Consider the following 21,432-nt stretch of genomic DNA (forward strand, 5'->3'; position numbering starts at 1 on the left):
TTAGCTTTAATCCAGTACATGCATTAGTTTTTTAATTTTTTTTCTTTTTATTTATTTACTTTTGGCTGCGCTGGGTCTTCGCTGCTGCGTGCAGGCTTTCTCTAGTTGTGGTGAGCCGGGGCTACTCTTTGTTGTGGTGTGCTGGCTTCTCATTGCAGTGGCTTCTCTTGTTGTGGAGCACAGGACCTAGGCGCACAGGCTTCAGTAGTTGTGGCTCGTGGGCTCTAGAGTGCAGGCTCAGTAGTTGCAGCGCATGGGCTTAGTTGCTCCACAGCATGTGGGATCTTCCCGGACCAGGGCTCAAACCCGTGTCCCCTGCATTGGCAGGCGGATTCTTAACCACTGCACCACCAGGGAAGCCCAGTATATGCATTTTGTTTATCAGGTTTTATATTTTAATGACTTCCTGAAACTCCCCAAAGTGAAATACATCATCAGTATCTCTGCAGAGGTGTGATAGCCTAATAGTCTGGCCAGTTGTCACAGGAGGAGGTAACACTACAGGCTTGGCAGATCTCAAGAGACAGTTAAGATGAGCTGGTGGTACTCGCGAGTGTTATGGGAGACAAAGAAGATAGTCATTATTTATCAACTCATTTTTGATAAATTAAAGTTTCTTTTCCCAGCCAACATAATGTTTCCACTTACCTATTCCAGTCAACTTTCCTATTATGTGGAAAGTGTTGAATGCAAATATAAGAAACTAGACAGACTCATGTTAAGGAAAAAAAAAAAAGTATTATAAGGTTACTGGGTATCTCACCGAAGCTAAGGCCCAGCATGCAATTTCTCAGGAAACAGTAGAGCCAAGACCTGGGCCCTGCTCCATTTGCTCTCCCTGCTCCTCCATCCATGTGACGGGGTGAGCCCGTGTCGTCATGGTACACACCACGTCCTGGCTTTTGCACATGCCCGTCCCTTAGGCTGGCGTGCCCTTTCATGGCTTCCTTTGAATAGGCATCCCCATCCCTTTTTCTCAGTAGCCTGGTTCTCCACTCTATCCCCTCACTGCTTCCTTCCTAGCATTTAAAATAATGGGAAACTATCTTGTTTACTTGTTTATTACCCCAGACTTGAATGTAAGTTTCATGAGGAGCTTGGTTCACCTCTGTATTCCCATCATCTAGACATTTGCCCCCACACAGTAGGCGCTCAATAAGTGTTGGCTGGATGAATGTAGAAATACAGGCTCAGCTGTCATGATTAGGGGTCACCAGGCAGTTAAAAGGGAAAGGGGGCCATGGTGAGCTAGGAGAGACTCCCCAGAATGTCCACAAGTACTTGGCTCCCTTAACCAACCTCTAGTATTTTCTCAGCTAAGCAAGAGGATGTGCATCACGTGCTGGCCCTAGCCTAATCCCTTCACTGGTTTAGCTCAAGGAGCTTAAGTCACTGCACCATTCATAGAAGATCAGGGTGTGGGTCCTGAGTCCTGCCAAATCAATGCTCCAGTTACCTCCTCATGCCAACGTATATGAAAGGAATCTTAAAGCTTGAGATTAATTAAAGTTTAAGATTAAGATTAATTTTACAAGTCGATCCTCGTTATCCTTGGTTCCCCTATTGGTGAATTTGCCTACTCACTAAAATTTATTTGCAACTCCAAAGTTAATACCTGCTGTTGATTTCATGGATGTGCACAGGGGTGGTGAAAATTTTAAGTCACTCAGATGCACATGTTTCCAACTGAGGTTGAACTAGGCGAGTCTCTGCCTTACTATTTCAGCTCTCGTGCTAGAAACAGGTGTCCTTTTTGTAGTCTCTTTACTGCCGCCTTTTTTTTTTTTTTTTTCTGTTTAAGTTGGTCCCCAAGCATAGTGCTGAAGCGCTCTCTAGTGTTCCTAAGTACAGAAGGCTGTGATGTGCCTTACGGAGAAAATACATATGTCAGATAAACTTCATCAGGCATGAGTTATAGTGCTGTCCATGAGTTTAATGCTAATGAGTCAACAATATATATTAAAGTGTCTTTAAACATAAAACAAGATGATGTATCGATCAGTGGACAAAATTGTTATGACAAGAGGCTTGCAGGAACCCATCCTGTATTTCCCCTAGGAGCTTTGGTTCAGTGTTTGTTATTTCAGTGTTCACGGTGACTCTACAGAACAAAACTGTCATGAATGAGAATCGACTGTGTGTATTAATCTAGTGAGACTTCCTTCAAGGAGTTTTCATACCTTCTTTTATTGACTATATCAAGTAGCCCTTCCAGATGTTTGCTTGAAGCACATCTTTGTTTTGTGTTTTTTCAAATCAAGCCATTCAGCACACAAATCTTTGATGAAGATTGTGCACCCTTTCAATGACGTTATTTGTTTTTTTGGTCACTTGTCTAAGTTCATCTCAGGTAATTGGTGTCAGGCTCGTGAGAACTATATATGCATCTGTGAATACTTGGGGCTGGACGTCGATGCTTTGCTACTGCTGACTAGAGAAACAGAGATTGTATTTCTTATAGTCTACTGTTGACAGGCCCGGGAAAGAGCTCACTGAGCTGTGAAAGTTGACATTTGGTACACAGCCACTCAACCTGCACGGTGGCAGAGCTGCATGTTACATTCTTTCTAACATGTCTGGTCATTCCTCATATTGCCTGCCACTTGTCTTGAACCTACAAATAATTAGGAAGTAATAATGGAAAGCGGAATGTCGGAGATAGGTAAGATGAATAATGAAGATTAAGTTCAGTGGAATCATTATAAATTGACTGACTAGAAGAAATGGAAAGGACAGGAGATTATAGCCTCTAAAGCTGGTAGAAGCTCATCAGTGAAGGGCGATTTGGTTGGTGAAGTCAGATTTCAAACTCAATGAGGAGTATGCAGGGAACAGCCAAAAAGAGTGATGGACGCGTCATGCTTGCACATTTTGGATTTACACATTGTCTCCTTCAGGGGCCCAGTCTTGGCTTGCTCGTCATGCTGGCTTCTCTAGAGCCTGAGTGACTAATCCGTGTTGCCACTTCCTCATCAATCTGGCCTCACCCAATAAATGTCTACTTGGAGCGGCTATGGGAGCCAGGCAAGCTCAGACTTTGGGGATGCCAGAGAGTGTAAAGTTTAAGCGTTCGGACTGTGATGCAGTAATGCCTGGGTTGGAATTACCGCCCTGCCACTCATTAACTGTGGTGTCTTAGGCCAGTAGTTAAACTGTCAGGGCCTCAGTTTCCACAACTGTAAAGCACAGATAACACTAGCACCCACCCCATCAGGCGGCTGTGAGGATGAAATGAGATAATCCATGTATCAGTCCTTTGCCCAGTGCCTGGCATAGATGGAGTACTCATCTGAGATACAGAAGTTGCGGGGAGGGCCACCGCGCCAAAGTGGTGCTTTGCTTTACCACTTAGCAAAGCAAGAGCAGTACAAGATGAGGTAGGCGGGCCAAATCCTGCAGGGCCTCAGAGGTAGCCAAGGTAAGGATTTTAAAACTTATGCTTAAGTGCATTTAGGAAGCTTTTGCATGGTTTTAAGTAGGACACACAACATGTTTAGAAGAAAACAGTGTTGGTTCTAATATCACTTCTGTAATATACTCTTCTTAACTAGAAATATTTGCAACATAGCCTCCATCCTTTAACTCCCTTCAGTTCAGATTGGTCTCTGAGCTACCCCACCGTGCTTCTAAGTACCCCGACATCAAAGGGACCCGCTAAGCTTGCCTGATGTTGATGATGGCCGCACAGGTAGAAGAAAGATTTACGGTTACCGATAGCTATGGCGTGCTCACCCGTGTCAGGTTCATATGCATTATTTTATTCAGACCTCACAACTACCTTGCAAGATTTTATTATCCCCTTTTTAGGGATGTGAAACTGAGGCTGGAAGTCTCACAGCTGGGATTCAAATGCTGGTTTTCTGCTCGAGGGCTCCCTGGTTTCTCCCCGATTTCCAGAGGGAACTTGAGTGTGATGAAGTGACAGCCCTGAAGCCAATGCCTTAGCTCTGCCTCACACCTCTGTGCCTCAGTGCCCCTATCTGAAAAATGGGACTAACACCACCTGTCTCACATGGGGGCTGTAAGGAATCACTGCAGTGTTCCTGCCAAGTGGCCAGCACAGAGCTGGACACGGAGGAACGGCTCCATCCTAGTTTCACTTTCATTTGCTGGCTTGCCGGTCTGCTGCTGTGTTCTCTGTGTCTGCACTGAAGTAACAGGAGGTTTTGAGTTGTTTCCTGTAAAGGCAGCTCCTCATCATTAAGCAGCGCCCTCATTGTCTCTGAGACGGTGTGTCATGGGTGAGGAAAACACAGCCCATCTCTCTACAGAGAGCTGTTTGTACCATTCCTGCAGCTGCCCCCTCCACCCTGGATGGAGGGGGGGCAGGGATGTTCTGGGCACACACCTTCAGGAAGCTCAGCCCCAACTCCTCCTAAATGAGTTCCCTCCAAATTGTGCTTTTTAATTAAACCTTTCAAGGTTTAATTAGGAAGCTACATGAGTCATCTTTCTTTCTGAAAATACATTTGTGGTTTGGCTAATTATGTAGTGAGATTTAATATGATTTCCCCTCATGTGTGAAATTAATACATTGGATATTTTAGAAAGGAAAACATCGAAAGCATTTACCTGGGTGTCAGGTTGAGAGCCAAAATACCCGTTCGAAGGAGTTCCAGTTAAAGCTATGCTAGGAAAAGCTGGGCTGGTTACCGATGAGTCACTTTATATGGGAAGCCTCAAAGACACGCACTCTTGTCTCTTAACCAATACCAATAAGTCTAATCGTGCAGCCTTTAATGGTGCCTCATTACCGGGAGAAAAAAATCTCGGTTCCTCATCAAGCTACTTCACTCCAGTTCCAACTCCCACCCAACCTCGTGCATGTTTTTCTCTGACTGTATCCTGCTCTGTCATTCCCCCAAACCACCAGGCTCCTTTACCCTTCAATGGCTCTGTGCAGGATGCAGCCCTCCCCGCAGCGCCTGGTCCTCTGCACCTGCATTAACCCTGTCTTTATTTTCTGTATTCTGATGCTTTGACATCCCTGGGCCTCGCTGGGAAGGACCACCCCCTCCCGGGGTTAACTAATTCCTACAGATAGGATGTAGCTCACCTGCCTGCACGCACACCTTTCCTGTGCAAACCGACCAATCTAGAGTCCATACCTGCCCCCCACGCCTTCCTTTGTCAGACTCTTACATTCTGGACTACTCTTTCCCTGCTGCCATCACCCAAGGGCCGGGTGCCAGAGAACTAGAGACAGCTCCCATACCCCAGGGACCTGCTGAGATTATTCAAACTAGCCACCCCTCCCCTGTCTTGCCCATTTCTTCCCATGGAAACCCCAGTAAAGACTCTTGCCCATGTTTTTCCTTCACTCCCTCTGCCTCCCGACCGGCTCTTATGCTTCCCCATTTGGCACCCCTGTGTGGCATGTCATGCCTCCTGTTTCTGGGGATCTATGAATATAACAAGCATCTTCCTTCATGACAGCCATTTCTGTATCTGCGTGGCTCACCATATCTGATTAAAACAAATCTCGGGGACAATCAAAACAGCATCTTTCAAAATGCAGCTCAAAGGCACTTCCTCCGTGACACCTTCCCTGTTCCTCTTGCAAAGGTGGTTCCTGCCTGTGCAAGCCGTGTTGTAGCACAGACACATCTGTCTCCCTAAATTCCCTGTCACGTTCATCTCTGAATGCCCAACATTTAGCACAAGGCCCAGTGTGTTTATGTTTGGAGTAGACATGAGGAATAAGTGAATGAACTGGAAATAACACAACCTTTCAAGCTGCATCCATTAGGGGATGAGTCAGAAAACAGTACAATGTGGATGTTTCCCTAACTCTGCCGAATCTGCATGGTGGTTCAGAGCACAGGCTTGGAGTTAGGTTAGTCCCCCGGTTCCAAGGTTAGTCCCCACTTCCAGCTCTGCCACATCCTACCCACATGGCTTTGGACAAGGTGTTTCACCTCTGTGTGCATTTTCCATCTATAAAATAGGGATGAAAATAGTATCTGTCCCCAAGTGCTAGAAAGATTAAAAGGAAAAAGGCCACAAGTCTTCACAAACTCTTTCCTATAATCCTCTTTCCTGCCCCTCCTTCACCTCCTGACGCTCCTTATCCTTGACATCACAACTCAAGGGCCACCCCTTTAGGGAAACCTTCTCTGACGTCCCTAACTAGGGCAAATCTCCCAAATGCAGACTTCTTTAACCCTGTGCAATTCTCCTTAGTAGTATTTGTCGTCATAATTTTTAATTGACCGTCGTGACTTTTGAATGTATCTTTCCCATTAGACTGTGTATGAGTCGGCTTTCTCCAGAGAAGCAGAACCAAGAGGATGGGTACACGGTATAGAGAGAGGTTTATTTTTAGGAACCTGTTTGCCCAGTGCTGGAGGCTTGGCAAGTTCAAAATCTGCACGGTAGGCCAACAGACTGGAGACCCAGGGAAGAGTTGCCGTTTGAGTCCAAAGGCGGTCTGCTGGCAGAATTCTCTCTTCTTCCAGGGAGGTCCATCGTTTTCTTCTATTAAGGCCTTTGGCTGATGAGATGAGGCCCACCCACATTATGGACAGTCATCTCCTTTGCTCAGTGTCTACCGATATGTTAACCCTCATCTAAAAAATACCTTCACAGCAACATAAAGAATAATGATTGAGCAACTATCTGGGTGCCTTGGCCTAAGCAAATTGACACATAAAATTAACTAACTGTCACAGACCGTAACCTGCACGAAGGCAGGATTCCATCTAACACTGCTGCTTGGTGAACCTAGCACGTTGTATGCCCTTAGTAAATTATGAGTGAACACGAAACACTGCAGGTCGCAGCCCCTAAGTGCACAGTTAGTGGGAGATGGTGTTAATCTTTATAACTGAAAATTTTAGTAGTGTTAAGATGCAAGGAGGAGATAGCCGGGAGCCAGGATTTTAAATGGCTCTCAGAGATGAAAGGAGAATTCTCAGAACATCCACTAGTCATGGCCATCCTCACAAGGTCTCTATGCGGGAGAGTGGCCCTGAAGTGGAAGCAAGCTTTGTGTGTTTAGCAAACAGCAAGGTAACTGACGTAGCTAAAACAGAGGGAGCAAAGAGAGGACTATCCAGCAAGGAGGGGGCAGAGGCAGCAGGCGGCCAGGTGCTATAAGGCATTCTGTATGGTTGTGAAGACTGACGTGTTTACCCTGGGTGAGGTGGTGACCATTTGTGGGTTTTGAGCCCAGCAGTGAAATCAGGGCTTCCAAGAATTAAAGGGGATCCAGTAGAGGGCACCCTGCAGCACACGGACCCAAAAGTACATTCTTCTAAAGAAAGGTTTCTTTTGTAATTCACTCAAAGGTACCTTTTGTTCATAAGGCCTGCCTTCTAAGGATTGCTTTGGCTCCAATGTGCCATCTTTAAAAAATTTTGGCTTCTGTGAGGAAAAAAGCAAGGAGACCAGTTAGATAGGTTCTTGCAAAATCCAGGGAAGATAAGATGGTAGCTCAGACCAAGGAGGTAGCACTAGACCTTTCGAGAAGTGCTTGGATTACAAATATATATTGAAAGCAGAGACACTGGCATTTTCTGATATTATAATGTCTGAGTCTAAGAGAAAGGAATCAGTGATAACCCCCAATGATTTTTGCCTAAGCAACTGGAAAAATGAGGTTGCAGTAAACAGAGATAGGGAAAGTTGCAATAGGGTCACAGGCATGGGGGCTGGGGCAGCAGAACTTAGGAATTTAGGTGGAATGTGTTAAGTTTGAGATGGCTATGGATATCCAGATGGAGAAATTCAGTAGGCAGTTAGAGATACAAGTCTGGAGTTCAGGGCAGAGCCCAGACGGATGTCAGTGAGGGAGTCATCCATGTAGAGATGGTATCTAGGCCAGGAAACTGGGTAAAATCACCTGGGTAGTGAGTATTGATTGAGGTCAGGGAAATAAGGAGGAACTACCAGTAAGATAAGAGAAGAATTATGAGAGAGAGGTGTTCCAGAAGCTCAGCATTGTAAGTTTCAAGATGGAAGGAGTGATGAACAGTGTCAATTACTACCCAGATTGGCTAATGAGACTGATACTGGGCCATTGGGTTTGTCTCCATGATGGAAATAGAGTAAAAATAATCAAATATTTGAAGGTTGTGATATCAAAGGGAGAGATATTAAGCAGTAGCTGGAGGGGTATTTGGGATCAACAGAGACAATGCAGCAAGTCTGTGTGTTGATGAAAATGATGTAGAAGAGAAAGGAAGGGGTTGGAACAGAAGAGAAGAGAGAGTGCTTAAGGGAGAGAAGATCTTACCCTGGATGCTTGAAGAGTCCGTGCATAGTGGAAGGAGAGAAAACAAAGTATAGATGCAGGTTGATTAGGTGGTGGGAACATATGGAAGTTCTCTTCTGATGTCTTTTTCTTAGTGAAACAGAAGCAAGGTCATTAGTAAAGAAAAAGAAGCCTATCACTTTCTCATTTGATCCCAGCACCTCCCAAACTGGACTCCGGAAGAACAGGAGCAATTGATCACAAAAGTAGTAGACACTTGAAAAATAGGAGTGATTGATCACAGAAGCAACTGATTATTATTGTTTGAATGACGACTGAGTAATCCTTATAAGGCTTGAACGTACTATAGTTTATTCCTAGAGTGGGATCGCATTTGATAGGCAAAGGTAACTGAGAAGAAATTCTATTCTTTACTCACGTCTCTCAAAGAACATAATGGGGACCCATCTCATGGTCTTTAGCATCTCATATTGTTACCCCCCTCTTCTCCTCTTAGTTCACCTCATGGGGCAGCTATTCCACACCTCTGTTTCCAAACCCACTCTGCCAACACCACAGCCCACATGGTGGTTGGCACTCCTCTTTGTCTGGATTTTATTAGGTAGACCAAATTCCTCTTAAGTTTTGTCTCCCCATTCTGAAAGTTCTAGAAGGAAAAAAAGCAGCAAAGACAAATTCTTTGGGAAGAGAACAGGGCAGGCAAGGCCAAGTTTATTTTGGGGCTGCCATGGAGAGAAGGGAAAGCTGTGAACACTCACACATTAATAATTTTTGTCTTGTCACAACTGAAATCAAAGCCCCGATGACAGTGTTGTCTTAAATCTATACAGCCCCCTACTCTAGGCTTTGGGTGTAGTCTGTGTTCTGGGCTACAGGCTAAGAATTTACCACAGTAAATTCTTCTGTGGCTGTTTAGCTCCCCTTATCATACTGTGTTTTACTGCCTCTTCCCAAGCTTAAAGTGCAACATTTTTTACCAAATATAGAACCTCAGAGAAGGAAGCATGGAGGTCATCTTATCCAGCGTCACATCCAGTTCTGGAATTATTCTTACAACTTCCCTGACAATTAGCCTTTTGGCCTCACTACATCCTAAGGCAGCCCATTCCATTAATGGAATGTTTTACACTACAACCAACTAAATCTCTCTACTTCCAGCCCCTGATTCTCTGACTAAGCCCTGGGGCTATACAGAACAAACTGATCCAGTTCCCTTTGTGGAGGGGACGAGCCATCTTCTTTCCTCCATCTTGCCTGCTAAGTGTTCAGTCAGCCTCTGAATCACAAATCTAGCCACACTGAGAATGAAGGCTTTTTGCATAGTCTTTACCTGCTAGTAAATTAAACGTTAAAGAAAGAGAATATACCTACTTGAAGCAGAGGTTCAAATAGCCTTTTGCTTAGGGAGGATTAAAAGCTCCTTTAATGCCAGCACTGTAAAATCTAATGGAAAGATCAGAGCTGGATGAAATTATATTTTTAAATGATATATCCTGCATAACTACTACAAGGAATGAAAGTGAAGGGGCACCATGATTATCTGAAGTCAAGAGGCAGTATGAGAGAAGGAGTCATTCACAGGCATCCTACTGAACTGTAATCTCAATCCTGCTCCTCTACATTTTTACTCAGTGTCTGAACATTCCAGTCATTGAGCTAGGTGTTAGGGTTGCAATGGTGAACATTCCTTCACTTATTCATTCAACAGATCTTTCCTGTGGACCTAGAAGCTGCTAGCACCACCCTGCCAAAGGGATATAGCAGTGAACAAAACAATAAGGAAAAAAATCTCGTTTTCCACTTAATATTCTAGGAAGGGGAAAATAAATAACTTCACAAATAAATATAAGATTGTAATAGTTACAAATGATGACAGGAGGGTAGTATGGAGGATTGAGGTCAGAGATGAAACTTGAGGGGTCGGGAGAATCCAGATAATGTAAGGATTTATGGGTCATGTAAAGAAGAATTTCCATCTTAGGCATAGAAGGAGTAAGGATCCACTGAAATGTTTTAAGCCAGGTGTGTGTGTGTATGTGTGTATAAAACGATCTAGTTTATATTTAGAAGAGAATGGGTTTAATGTAGAGAATGGATTGGAGGGGACCATGGTGAACACAGAGTTAGGAAATTATTGCAATGGTTCACAGGAAAAATTTCAGTGACTTGGACCAGAGTGATAGCAATGGGTGTAGTAACAAGATGACAGATTTTAAGAGATCTAGAAGATAAAACCAATGGGTATCATGTTTGAATTTGAGAGGCAAGGAAGAGAAAGCATGTTTTTTTCAAATATGTAAGTTAATGGTGCTGCATTTTTAAAAATAATTTTATTGGAGTATAGTTGGTTTACAATGTTGTGTTAGTTTCAGGTCTACAGTTTCAGGTGATTCAGTTATACATATACATATGTCCACTCTTTTTCAGATTCTTTTCCCATATAGGTTATCACAGAATATTGAGGCTGGCTATCTATCTTATGTATAGTAGTGTGTGTATGTTCATCCCAAGCTCCTGATTTATCCCTCCCCACCACGTTTCCCCTCTGGTAACCATAAGTTTGTTTTCAATATCTGTAAGTCTGTTTCTGTTTTATAAATAAGTTCATTCGTACCCTTTTTAATTAGATTCCACATATAAGCGCTATCATATGACGTGTTTCTGTCTGACTTACTTCACTCAGTGTGACAATATCTAGGTCCATCCATGTTGCTCCAAATGGCATTATTTCATTCTGTTTTATGGCTGAGTAATATTCCATTGTATGTACCCCATCTTTATCCATTCCTCTGTCAATGGACATTTAGATTGCTTCCACGTCTTGGCTATTGTAAATAGTGCTGCTATGAACATTGGGGTGCATGTATCTTTTCAAGTGATGGTTTTCTCCGGCTATAGGCTGAGGAGTGGGATTGCTGGATCATATGGTAATCCTATTTTTAGTTTTTTAAGGAACCTCCATACTGTTCTCCATAGTGGTTGTACCAATTTACATTCCCACCAACAGTGTAGGAGGGTTCCCTTTTCTCCACACCTTCTCCAGCATTTATTGTTTGTAGACTTTTTAATGAGAGCCATTCTGACTGATGTGAGGTGGTACCTCATTGTAGTTTTGATTTGCATTTCTCTAATAATTAGTGATGTGGAGCATCTTTTCATGTGCTTTTTGGCCATCTGTATGTCTTCTTTGGAGAAATGTCTATTTAGGTCTTCTGCCCATTTTTGGATTGGGGTGTTTGTTTTTTTGATATTGAGCTGCATGAGCTGTTTGTATATTTTGGAGATTAATCCCTTGTCAGTCACATCATTTGCAAATATTTTTTCCCATTCTGTAGGTTGTCATTTCATTTTGTTTACGGTTTGGTTTCCTTTGCTGTGCAAAAGCTTTTCAGTTTCATTAGGTCCCATTTGTTTATTTTGGTTTCTATTTCCATTACTCTAGGAGGTGGATCCAAAAAGATCTTGTTGTGACTTAGGTCAGAGTGTTCTGCCTATCTTTTCCTCTAGGAGTTTTCATAGTGTCTGGCCTTACATTTAGGTCTTTAATCCATTTTGAGTTTATTTTTGGGTATGGTGTTAGGGAGTATTCTAATTTCATTCTTTCTTTTACATGTAGCTGTCCAGTTTTCCCAGCACCACTTATTGAAGAGACTGTCTTTTCTCCATTGTATATCCTTGCCTCCTTTGTCAAAAAGATAAGGTGACCATAGGTGTGTGAGTTTATCTCTGGACTTTCTGTCCTATCGCCAAAATGGCAACCTCCAGGACAGCTTATACTGATCAGATATTCCCTGTGGTCTCTGCCACCATTGTCCTTGCCCCCCCCAGTGAGCCATAGCCAACCCCTGCATCCCCAGGAGACCTTCCAAGACTCATAGGTAGGTCCAGCCCAGGCTCCTATGGAGTTACTGCTCTGTGCTGGGTCCCAGTGTACGTGAAACCTTGTGTGCACCCTCCAAGAGAGGCGTCTGTCTCCCCCTGTCCCGTGGAGCTCCTGCGCTCAAGCCCTGCTGGCCTTCAAAGCCAGATGCTCTGGGAGTTCCCCTGCTCGCGGCTCTCACAGTAGTGACTTGTGCCTGGCCCTGGAGCTACTGTAGGCGGCGTCCTGTTGCCTGGGAGGGCTCCCAGGGAAAGACGCTCTTATGATGATCCCGCCCCTCTCCTCATGCCCCCCAGTAATGGTGCCTTGCCTCTCTGGCTAGCCCAGGCTTCTTCTGAGGGCACACAGTCTCTTCAGGCTTTCTCCGTGCAGCCAATCCCGGTCCTCTCCCTGGGTGGGACCTCCGAAGCGTGAGCTTCAGCACCCGGCCCCCACCTGCACCAGCAGCGGAGCGTCTTAGGCTGGGGAGCAGGTTACTCTTCGTTTGGCAAACCCGCAAACCCGTTGCTGTGCTCTCCCCATCGGTGAGGAGACTTCCCAAGGTGCGGGAACCTTTACTCCTTCACAGCTCCCTCCCTGGGGTGCAGGTCCCAACTGGATTCCTTTCTTTTTCTTTGTCCTACCCACGTACATGGAGGTTTTCTTGCCCTTTCGGAAGTCTGAGGTCTTCTGCCAGCGTTCAGTAGATGTTCTGTGTGAATCATTCCTCTCGTAGGTGTATTTCTAATATTTTAGTGGGAGAAGGTGAGCTCCCCATCCTCTGCCATCTCAATCCCATCCTCTATGCTGGCATTTTAAAGTGCTATTAATTATTTTTTAAGGGTATAAATATTGGTTAAGCTCCCATTTGTGGCTTTCTGAAAACTTATAATAGACCTCACCCTGAACAGACAGAGTCACAGAGTAATCAACCCAAGCCCATCCTTCTGGAAGGATATGGAGAGACTTGACTTGAGAAATCTCTCTCCGTACATATCTATCCTCCAGCTTGAGATCTCCCAGTGAGCTTTGCTGAGAATGTGTCTTGTGTGTGTATCATAGTAAAACATAACTAAGAAAGATTTTTCTACTAGCGTGCTCCTTTTTAATAAGCCTTTCATGTAGTGCTCCACAGGCCTTCTGCAGTATCAAGAATGTATCCTGGGTAGTGATTAAGAGTGGCAGTGCCGCTCACTGGGATAGCAAGCACTGTAACAAAGCCAGACCTGGGGAGGAAACAACATGGTTAAACTGGGGACATGTTGAGTTTGGATGTCTGTCTGAGATGAAACAATAATGCAGGTGTCTGTCAGTAAATAATATGAGTCTGGAATTCTAAGGAATTATCTAGAATGATGACACTAAGAATGACTTTGGCTATTGCAAAGAAGGGTCAAGCTTGATTAAGGAGCATTGCATAATTTATCCAAGGAAGGCTGGGCTAGAGATTCCCTATTCTTAGATGGTCTTAGAACCATTTGGGCATCTGATTAAAGTTGTCTTAGCACAGAATGAGTTGGTTATAAAGAAAGAGAAATATCAGATATAGACTCAAAAGGCACGTGGGCCTGATGGGTTCCATAAATAAATAGGAATTAGGGCTCCCTCAGGAAGTAAGGCAGTTACCCCTTTTTCTGTACATGAGTGTTGTAGGTGACCCAGTCCTAGTCCCACAATCAACTCCAAGTCTCCAGGGGAAAAAAATCCTTTTGACACATCTTGGCCAAGCGTGCCACCCCTAGTGCAAACATATCGGTACAGGGTGTTTTCCTACAGCCCACTGCAGAGGCTGTGGTAGCAGAATTTCTGAGAAAGCACAGAGGTAAGCCTGACCAATTGACTACCATGTCTGCAATAAAGTATAATTAATGTTCATCCAATCTTTCTTTGAAGAAAAAAAAAAAACTCTCTACAATCAACTCAATTATCTTCATGGCTATTAATTTGTACATCCATATTTCTCCTTGGTTAATTATTAATCTTATGCTTTCTGTCTACTATATTTTCTGTCACTTTCCTGGCAACTAATAAAAGCCAGTACTGGATCGTCATATTTCCTTTTCAAGTTCTAGTCACCTCCCAAGAATTTCACACTTCTCAATTGTATTTGTGTCACTATTTGATCTTGTTTTGTGCCTATTATTTTTATGTAATCCATCTTGAAGGTGGCTATACGTGAAACTATTTTAGACAGCTTTCCATCCTTATTTCTTTTTCAAAGACCTGTGAGGGTGGTGAGCCTCAGACCCAGATACAGCTGCCCTGGAAGACACTCATCTTTCCTGAGAGTGCCACAAGCCAGCCCCTTAACCTGCTTGCCATCACTCCCTGTTAAAGGCCCTTCAGAGGACAGATTCCACACCCCTTTCCTTGGTCCACAAGGTCCTGAAGGCATTTTCTCACCTCTTTAGCCCATCTTTCACCTCCACCCTATTCTCCATGCATAACAAACTCCTTCTGCCTGCTCTGCCTGGAGAAGCTGCCTTCCCATCTCCTGTTACTTTCTCCTTGGGAGATTTTCTGAAGCTCCCCACTCCCAGCTCATATCCTCTCCCTTGTATTACTTCTCTTACAATAAATGTTCTTTCTACTATATTTCAGCTTACAGGTGTGTCTGTCTTCTCCAGGAGAGGTGGTACAAAGAGCACCGATTATAGACCCAGAGGCTTGGGTTCAAATTCAAGTCATGCTACTCTTTTAGCTATGTGAACGTGGGCAAGTTGCTTAACCTTTTCTGTGCCTCAATTTCCTCATATGCAAAACAGGGAGAGTAATAGAATCTCTTAAACAGTACTGGATTATATTCTCAGCACGTAGCACAATGATTAATACAGGTAAAGGCAGATGTGATAGAATGTAGCTAGACCAATACTATCCTCTAGTCAATTCTTTCTTTAAGCCATACAAAACTCAAGAACACTTAAGTTCTTAGAGTGATTCAAAATGTTGGTAAAAATTCAGCATAAATTGACAAAATAATGTCAGAATATTGGTATTTCCAGGTACATATATGCAAGAAATTAAGTTCTTAAGCACACTGCAAAGAATACGAACTTTGAAGTTTGTCGATAAGGTAAATCCCTTTTTTCTCTGTCCCAGTTACTGTATAAACAATACCAATATTATATATTTTAAGTCATGGACTATAAAAAGATTATAAATTACCTACCTCAGTGGCAAACAGGGAAGGTAATCAATGTATTTCCCTTGATAAATCTCTTTCCATCTTTTATAGACGTTTCTTTCCAAAGTAAAAACACAAAAGGTAGTTTTGAGGAGATAAAGAGAAAACTTTTACCTGTTCTTATCTCATGAACATTAAGTTACTTGGCTCCATTAAATAGCTTACATCTTTGAATTCAAAATGTTCCAGGCACTGTTCTACATGTTTTACGTTCAGTATCTCATTTAATCCTCCCCCAACTCCTGTAAGGTCTGTACCAGTATTATCGTCAGATAGCAGTGAGTAAACCAAAGCTTGGAGAAGGTTTATAAAAACCAAAGGATAATCAGAAAGCAGGAAAGATGACTTCCTGGCAAATACCAAGGTCTGTTCTGAAACTCATGATTACCTGGTATCATAGAATAGGAAGGAAGCAGTCAACCAAGGTCGATAGATTTTCCTTTGCACAGAAACTGGACTTCTCATAGTAATGGTACTTTCTCCCCTCCTCATTCCTCACTAAAATAATAGCCCATAAGGACAAAGTTATTGTAAGAGGTGGAGCCACTTCAAAGACTTGGCCTTGGAAGAAGCCTAGTTCTTCATCAGCAGCCCCCAGACAAGGCTCTTTGAAATAGTGCTTGTTATTCATTTATTAGCCAACAGATGGCCCACCAGTGGCTTAAGAGCATTAGTTTTTCAACTTCACTGTTCACAGCGGCTATGTGACTTCTTCCCCGATTACCCCAGGATTCAACCAAATTAATAAACATGCTCTAAAATCAGCTGGGTTGCAGAAACATCCCTTTTAGAATAGGTTTGCACCATAACTGTTGGAAAGTACCTGATGAGTAATGTTGTCTAACCCAGGGAACTACATTGCAGTGAAGTTCAGGATTTCTTGATAAATGTGGTTAATAATCCTCTATCTTTGTTTACATTAGCAATTAATGTAGTTCAGGAGGGGGCCCTTGAAACCTTGTGTAAGTAAGATTTATCACCGCTGGAATAGATTGCAGCCATATGTCCCCATTCAAAAGGTAATTGTTACATTTCATTACAAAGTAATTGAAAAAAAGATTTATTTTAATGCCTTGTAATAAATAATCTGGATAAACACTATTGTTAGCAGAGCTATCTGCACCATGTAAAGAATTTACTTTACATCAAAATATGGGCTATACTATATATCATTCTTGGCTTTTTATAAGAAGAAGTTTCTGCTTACTTTGTTGTGACTCTGAGGAAAGAATAGCCCATTTTATTATACTACCACCATCTTTTCTATGGGATCAAGACCTTCTCTTTATGGCCACATGCCTTAAAAGTTCTAATGATTTGCCTTACAGCAAGACCCTGGTTTTTTCTATCTCCCTCAACTGACAATATCTGACACATATGCACAGAAATGTTTCAAACAGTGGGTTGCGGCAAAGGCCTAAGAGACTGGGCTGTGAGGTCTGTCACTGTGGCTAAATGGACATGCTGACAGACATAGGTCTTAGGATTGTAGCAAGCATTAAATGGGTTCATACATATAAAAACTTTAAGCAAATTCTTGGTATACAAGACGCACTCAATGAATATTATAATTAGTGCCTCGATTATGATTACCATCTCTCTCAGTGTCTTGCTACCCTGATGTTTTAAGGAGACATACTGAGTTCCAGGGTGAGCTTTTATTTACGTTGCACTGTAAAGGCAGGGGTAGTTTGTACGAGCATTTTTTCCCTCCATTTCCATTTGTTATGTGATAAAATTAACAAGCACATGAAAAACAGAGAAATGTGCACCCTTCTCAACACTAGCTATAGCCATGACTAAATAGGACTGCTCACTCGCCCCAACTAAAGGCTCTGAAGTGAAAACAGATCAACAATTATTTCGAGAGTTTTATGACTTTGTCAGATACTATACAGAGTAAAAAGCATTCCACTTAGTTCTTCATCTCAGTTTGTTGAAGAGCAAAAAATTCCCAAAAGCCATCTGCAGATTGAAATGATACCATGCTTTTAACGGGGAACCAACTGAAATAGCAAAACAACGGCAGAAGGGAAGTGAATTAAATAATTTTCATTCTACATCTCCAATGATGAAGCCGTGTTTGAGAGCTTTTCTCTGCCTTCTGTCACAACTGTACCATGATAGAATAGTCCAGATCTGTGCTATATAAACATAGCTCTATAAAGTGACTATTAGAATCCTCATTACCTTTATTTTATAGATGAGGAAGGTGAGCTCTTATCCAAGATCACACAGCTACTGCGTGGAAGTCAGGCCCCAGGTTCTGCGTTTCCTTGCTCTGCTTTATTCCAGTGCTGTTTTTCTCGAATTAGGATCCAGAAAGCCATAGGACAAACCTGACACAACTTCCTGGAGAATGTTTTGCCTAAAAATTTTAAGGTAGAAATCAAATAATTTAACTAAGTGTACATTAAATCACTCTTTTTCCATTAAATCGGGATATTTTATGCTGCAAAGCACACTAAATCATATTACTTTCCAAGATAAATACAAGAGAGAGATTGCAAAGAGACACTGGCCTTTTAGTGGGTCCGGTGCCCCACGGGCAAGTATGAATCCTCTATGATAATTCAGTGGAAGGCTTTGAGAAGGCTACTTTGAAGCCACATGGTCCTGGTTACCTGAGTCCCACCTCTGTGAGTCAGTACCTGGGTAGCCTTGAGCAAATCACTCTACCTTACTGAACTTCATCTGTTTAATAGGGGTTCTACCACCTGCTGTGTAGGAAGTCCTGAGGATTGTCCCTGGACCATGTGAAAGTCCAAAAACACAGTAGGTGCTCAGTACCTAGTAATCATTATTATTAAACATGCACAAACCACTCTCAAAACATACCCTCCGGTTTGCTTAGCCACTGGCTCACAGGTAATCCCGCAGCTAACTACGCTGAGCCCAAGACAGAACCACTGGCCTCTCTTCATTTTGCTTTCAAAACTATTTCCAGCTTCCTATGGTATCATTTTAACTAAAAGAGGATCCTAAAGTGGGTTGTGAAAAATTGCGAAGTATATAAACTAGATATTAACTAAATTCTTTATTTTATGGCTGGACCCAAAATAGAAATATTCAATTAATAAATACCCAATAGAAAACCATTCACTTTCATTTTACATGGATACATCCCTGTAATACGTTATCCAAAATGTCTTTCAACACAAATAAGGTGCTCCCTAAGTTTTGATTATAATTTACTTTTCCCCTTGAGCCCTAACACTTCATCCTGTTACTCTAACATTTACTCATTCCCAGTAAATAAAGGCAGTCTTAGGGTAGCGTTTAGAAGTAGGCGTTCTGCAGCTAGAGCTGTGTCTCTGCTGCTTCCTCCTAGCGATGTGACCTTAGGCTTAACATCCCCCTAAGCCTCACTTGAAAATGGGAATCATTAACAATATTAATAGTGTAATGACTTGCTTCTAGAATTGTTTTACTGAGTGCAGTGCCTGGTACATAGTAAGGATGCAATAATTTTTAGCTATCATTTTGTATAAAATAGCTTTTACAAAATTAAACTTGAATTAAGCACAGTTATGAGACATTAATTTCCACTTTTCCACCTTCCTAGAACTCTGTAGCTCACCTATTTTGGTCCCCACAGAGAGAGGTTCCTGTATAACACATAAACAAACAGATGCAGGGGACTCGTCAAGATGTCTACTGAGTGTTAGCACTGAGGATGAAGAGATCATGACCACCTCACTCAGGGCCGGAGATCTCTTTCATTATAATCATATGGCAGGCAACACACTCATTTGCTGTTCATCTTCCAAAATCTGTCATGAGGCATATTTTAGGGTTGGGAGAGGCACCCTTCCATTCGCTACCCCAGCCTCCTCATTGTGTAAAGGAAAGCAGGTCCCCACGGCCGCATGGCAAGTTAGCGCCATGCGGTTGAACTGACTTCCAACTCTGATCAAAGCTAGCAATTTCATTTAAAGGAGAAACCTAAATAACAAACATTTCTTAATTTTTATTCTTAATTAAAATAATTGACGACCTAGCTGTCTGTTACACATGGAGTCAGGTTAGCTGCATGGGTCATTAAATGTTCTGAGAGCATTACGTGTTATTGAAGAGACTTGAAAGTGATTACTCATTAATCGTGTGGAAATGTTCATCATTCTTTGATATTCAAATCAATTATTTAGTTTTTATCTCGCTTGAGAAAGAATCTCCAAGTGCGAAGAATGTAATCGTTTGGAGAGGGTAGGGTACAGAATGGACTAGTGAGGGCGTTCCTCTGGAAAGAGCAATTACGATGTCTGTAGTTTTATATGCAGTCACCTTGGAAACCTCAGGTGCTGAGAAACACGATTTGCTACAAAATCCAAGCGTCTAATCACCATTCAGAAGTCCACGTTAGACGACTAAGCACAATGTTTGTTTGTGATCAGTTTTTACCACTGGCAAAAGTAATTGATGACAAATTCTACCCAGAACCTGTCAAGATTTTCCCCTCACAAAGTCATTGACATTTTAGTAAATCTTGTAACAGTAAAAACAGTGTGTGGAGGAAGAATGGACTTCTAAGGCCACTTACCTTTGAAATTTTTGACATTCAGGCTTTTTGCAAAGTCCGCATGTGGCCACTATGTAAATCAGGATGCCTCTTGTGGATAATGATATGTTAAGAAAGCCAGAGGGGATTAGAGAAGGGAAAAAAGAAAAGAAATCATCCATTCTAATCAGTTTAGGAGTGGGAATGAGTACAGTAATAGAAACTATCACCTATCACCACATCCTAGGTACTTGATGAAGGCTTCATCTACATTTCCACATTCCAGCTTCCTAACAGTCTTGTGAGGGGGAGACTGTTATCCCTCTAGAACACGAGAAATAGCTGAGCCTCAAAAAGGCTTAGCGACTTTTCCCAAGTCAAACATCCAGCAGATGGAGGTGCTTGGACTCAAAATCCTGACTCTGAAGCTCAAGCTTTAAACCATTATCTGCCATTCCCACCCAAGAAAGTGAGATTAAAATATTTAAGAGGGGGAAACTATGGCCTTCATGAGCAATCTAAAAGGAACATATTACATGGAGCAAACTATGGCCCTAACAGCACAAATACAGAATGAGGTAGTTAGTTACTAGCAAAATGGGCTACAAACTAAGGGAGATTACAGATAGATGATAGATATAGATATATAAAATTGGGTTTTGGTCTAAACTCAGTAAGAGAGAACACTAATGTGATGTCCAATTTAATGTAATTAGACTTCAGTAATAAATTGTCCAGAATCATACCAAGAAGGTAAGGGGAGAGTTTTTTTTAGGCCTAGATCTTACTCAGAACATAACAGGAGCACTGTATTCAATGCTAGGTAGCAGAATCTAAGAGGGACATTGATTCAACAAATACTTTCTGTGATTCAACAAATACTTTCTGAATACCAGGTAACATCCTTGACGCTGGGCATAAATCTAGCGTAATTACCGCCCTTACACAGTTTATTCTAGAGGAAGAAAGAGATTAAAAGAGGGAAAGAGACTAGTAATTCCTGGCACGCAGGAACGTTGCTGAGTGATAGAAGGGGTGGTCAGGGAAGACCTCTCTAAAATGGTGGCATTTAAGTGAGACTTGAAGGACGAGAAGGGAACAGACATACCAAGAAGCAGATTAGAGGATGGAAACAGATGGACCTACCAGGTGTCCAGGGGGGCACAGGAAGGTCGCTCAAGTCCACAGGAAGTTCTCGTTGAAGATCCTCATTAGCCTGGATAAAGGAAACCTCAGAATAACTAGGACGCTTGTCTTTATAAATGTGGAGTACTACTATGGAAGCTCAAGATTACATAGCAAGTTACAGGATGAGACTTCCACCCAGTACATGGAACTAATTTTCAATGCCCCAAACCATGGAATATTATAAAACATACTGGCTAGGAATCGGGATGCTTGGGTTTGATCTACGACTGTCTAGGTACGTGGCCTGGAGCATGACATTTAACCTCTCTGAACCTCCCTGGGGCTGGTAGTGAATACCAGATGGGATAAAATACATGAAAAGCACCCAACGTGCAGGGCTTAAAATACGCACTCACTGATGGTATGTGAATTTCAACATGTCGCTGAAACTTGACACTGGGCTTTCGTTTGAGGCCTCTGAGGTTCCTTTGAATCAGGCTGTGTAAAAGCCTAACTCAAAAATACAGGATGAGTCACAGGGGTTTGCA

General features: G+C 42.5%; 2 protein-coding genes across 5 annotated transcripts in view; one reads left to right on the forward strand and one right to left on the reverse strand.

Annotated features, from left to right (window-relative positions):
- Positions 1-21,432, forward strand: part of SGCD (sarcoglycan delta) — a 415,397-nt gene that overhangs the window by 362,152 nt on the left and 31,813 nt on the right. The gene's annotated exons all lie outside the window — the stretch shown is intronic.
- Positions 1-21,432, reverse strand: part of LOC309622881 (uncharacterized protein) — a 266,899-nt gene that overhangs the window by 73,597 nt on the left and 171,870 nt on the right. For 2 of the 4 annotated variants that reach the window (XR_014241168.1, XR_014241170.1), the window contains exons 3-4: positions 20,903-20,972; positions 17,449-17,626 (exon numbers count right to left, since the gene is read on the reverse strand). Coding sequence is in view for 1 of the 4 variants with exons in the window: in XM_082379174.1 (XP_082235300.1) it covers positions 17,511-17,626; positions 20,903-20,972 (186 nt within the window). In the remaining 3 variants the exon portion in view is untranslated. Of the gene's footprint in view, positions 1-16,448; positions 17,627-19,798; positions 20,618-20,902; positions 20,973-21,432 lie in introns of those variants that run through there. The other 2 variants (XR_014241169.1, XM_082379174.1) reach the window with 2 other exon arrangements.

The sequence above is a fragment of the Balaenoptera borealis genome (assembly GCF_965194805.1).
Source record: "Balaenoptera borealis genome assembly, chromosome: 2".
Taxonomy (NCBI): Eukaryota; Metazoa; Chordata; class Mammalia; order Artiodactyla; family Balaenopteridae; genus Balaenoptera; species Balaenoptera borealis.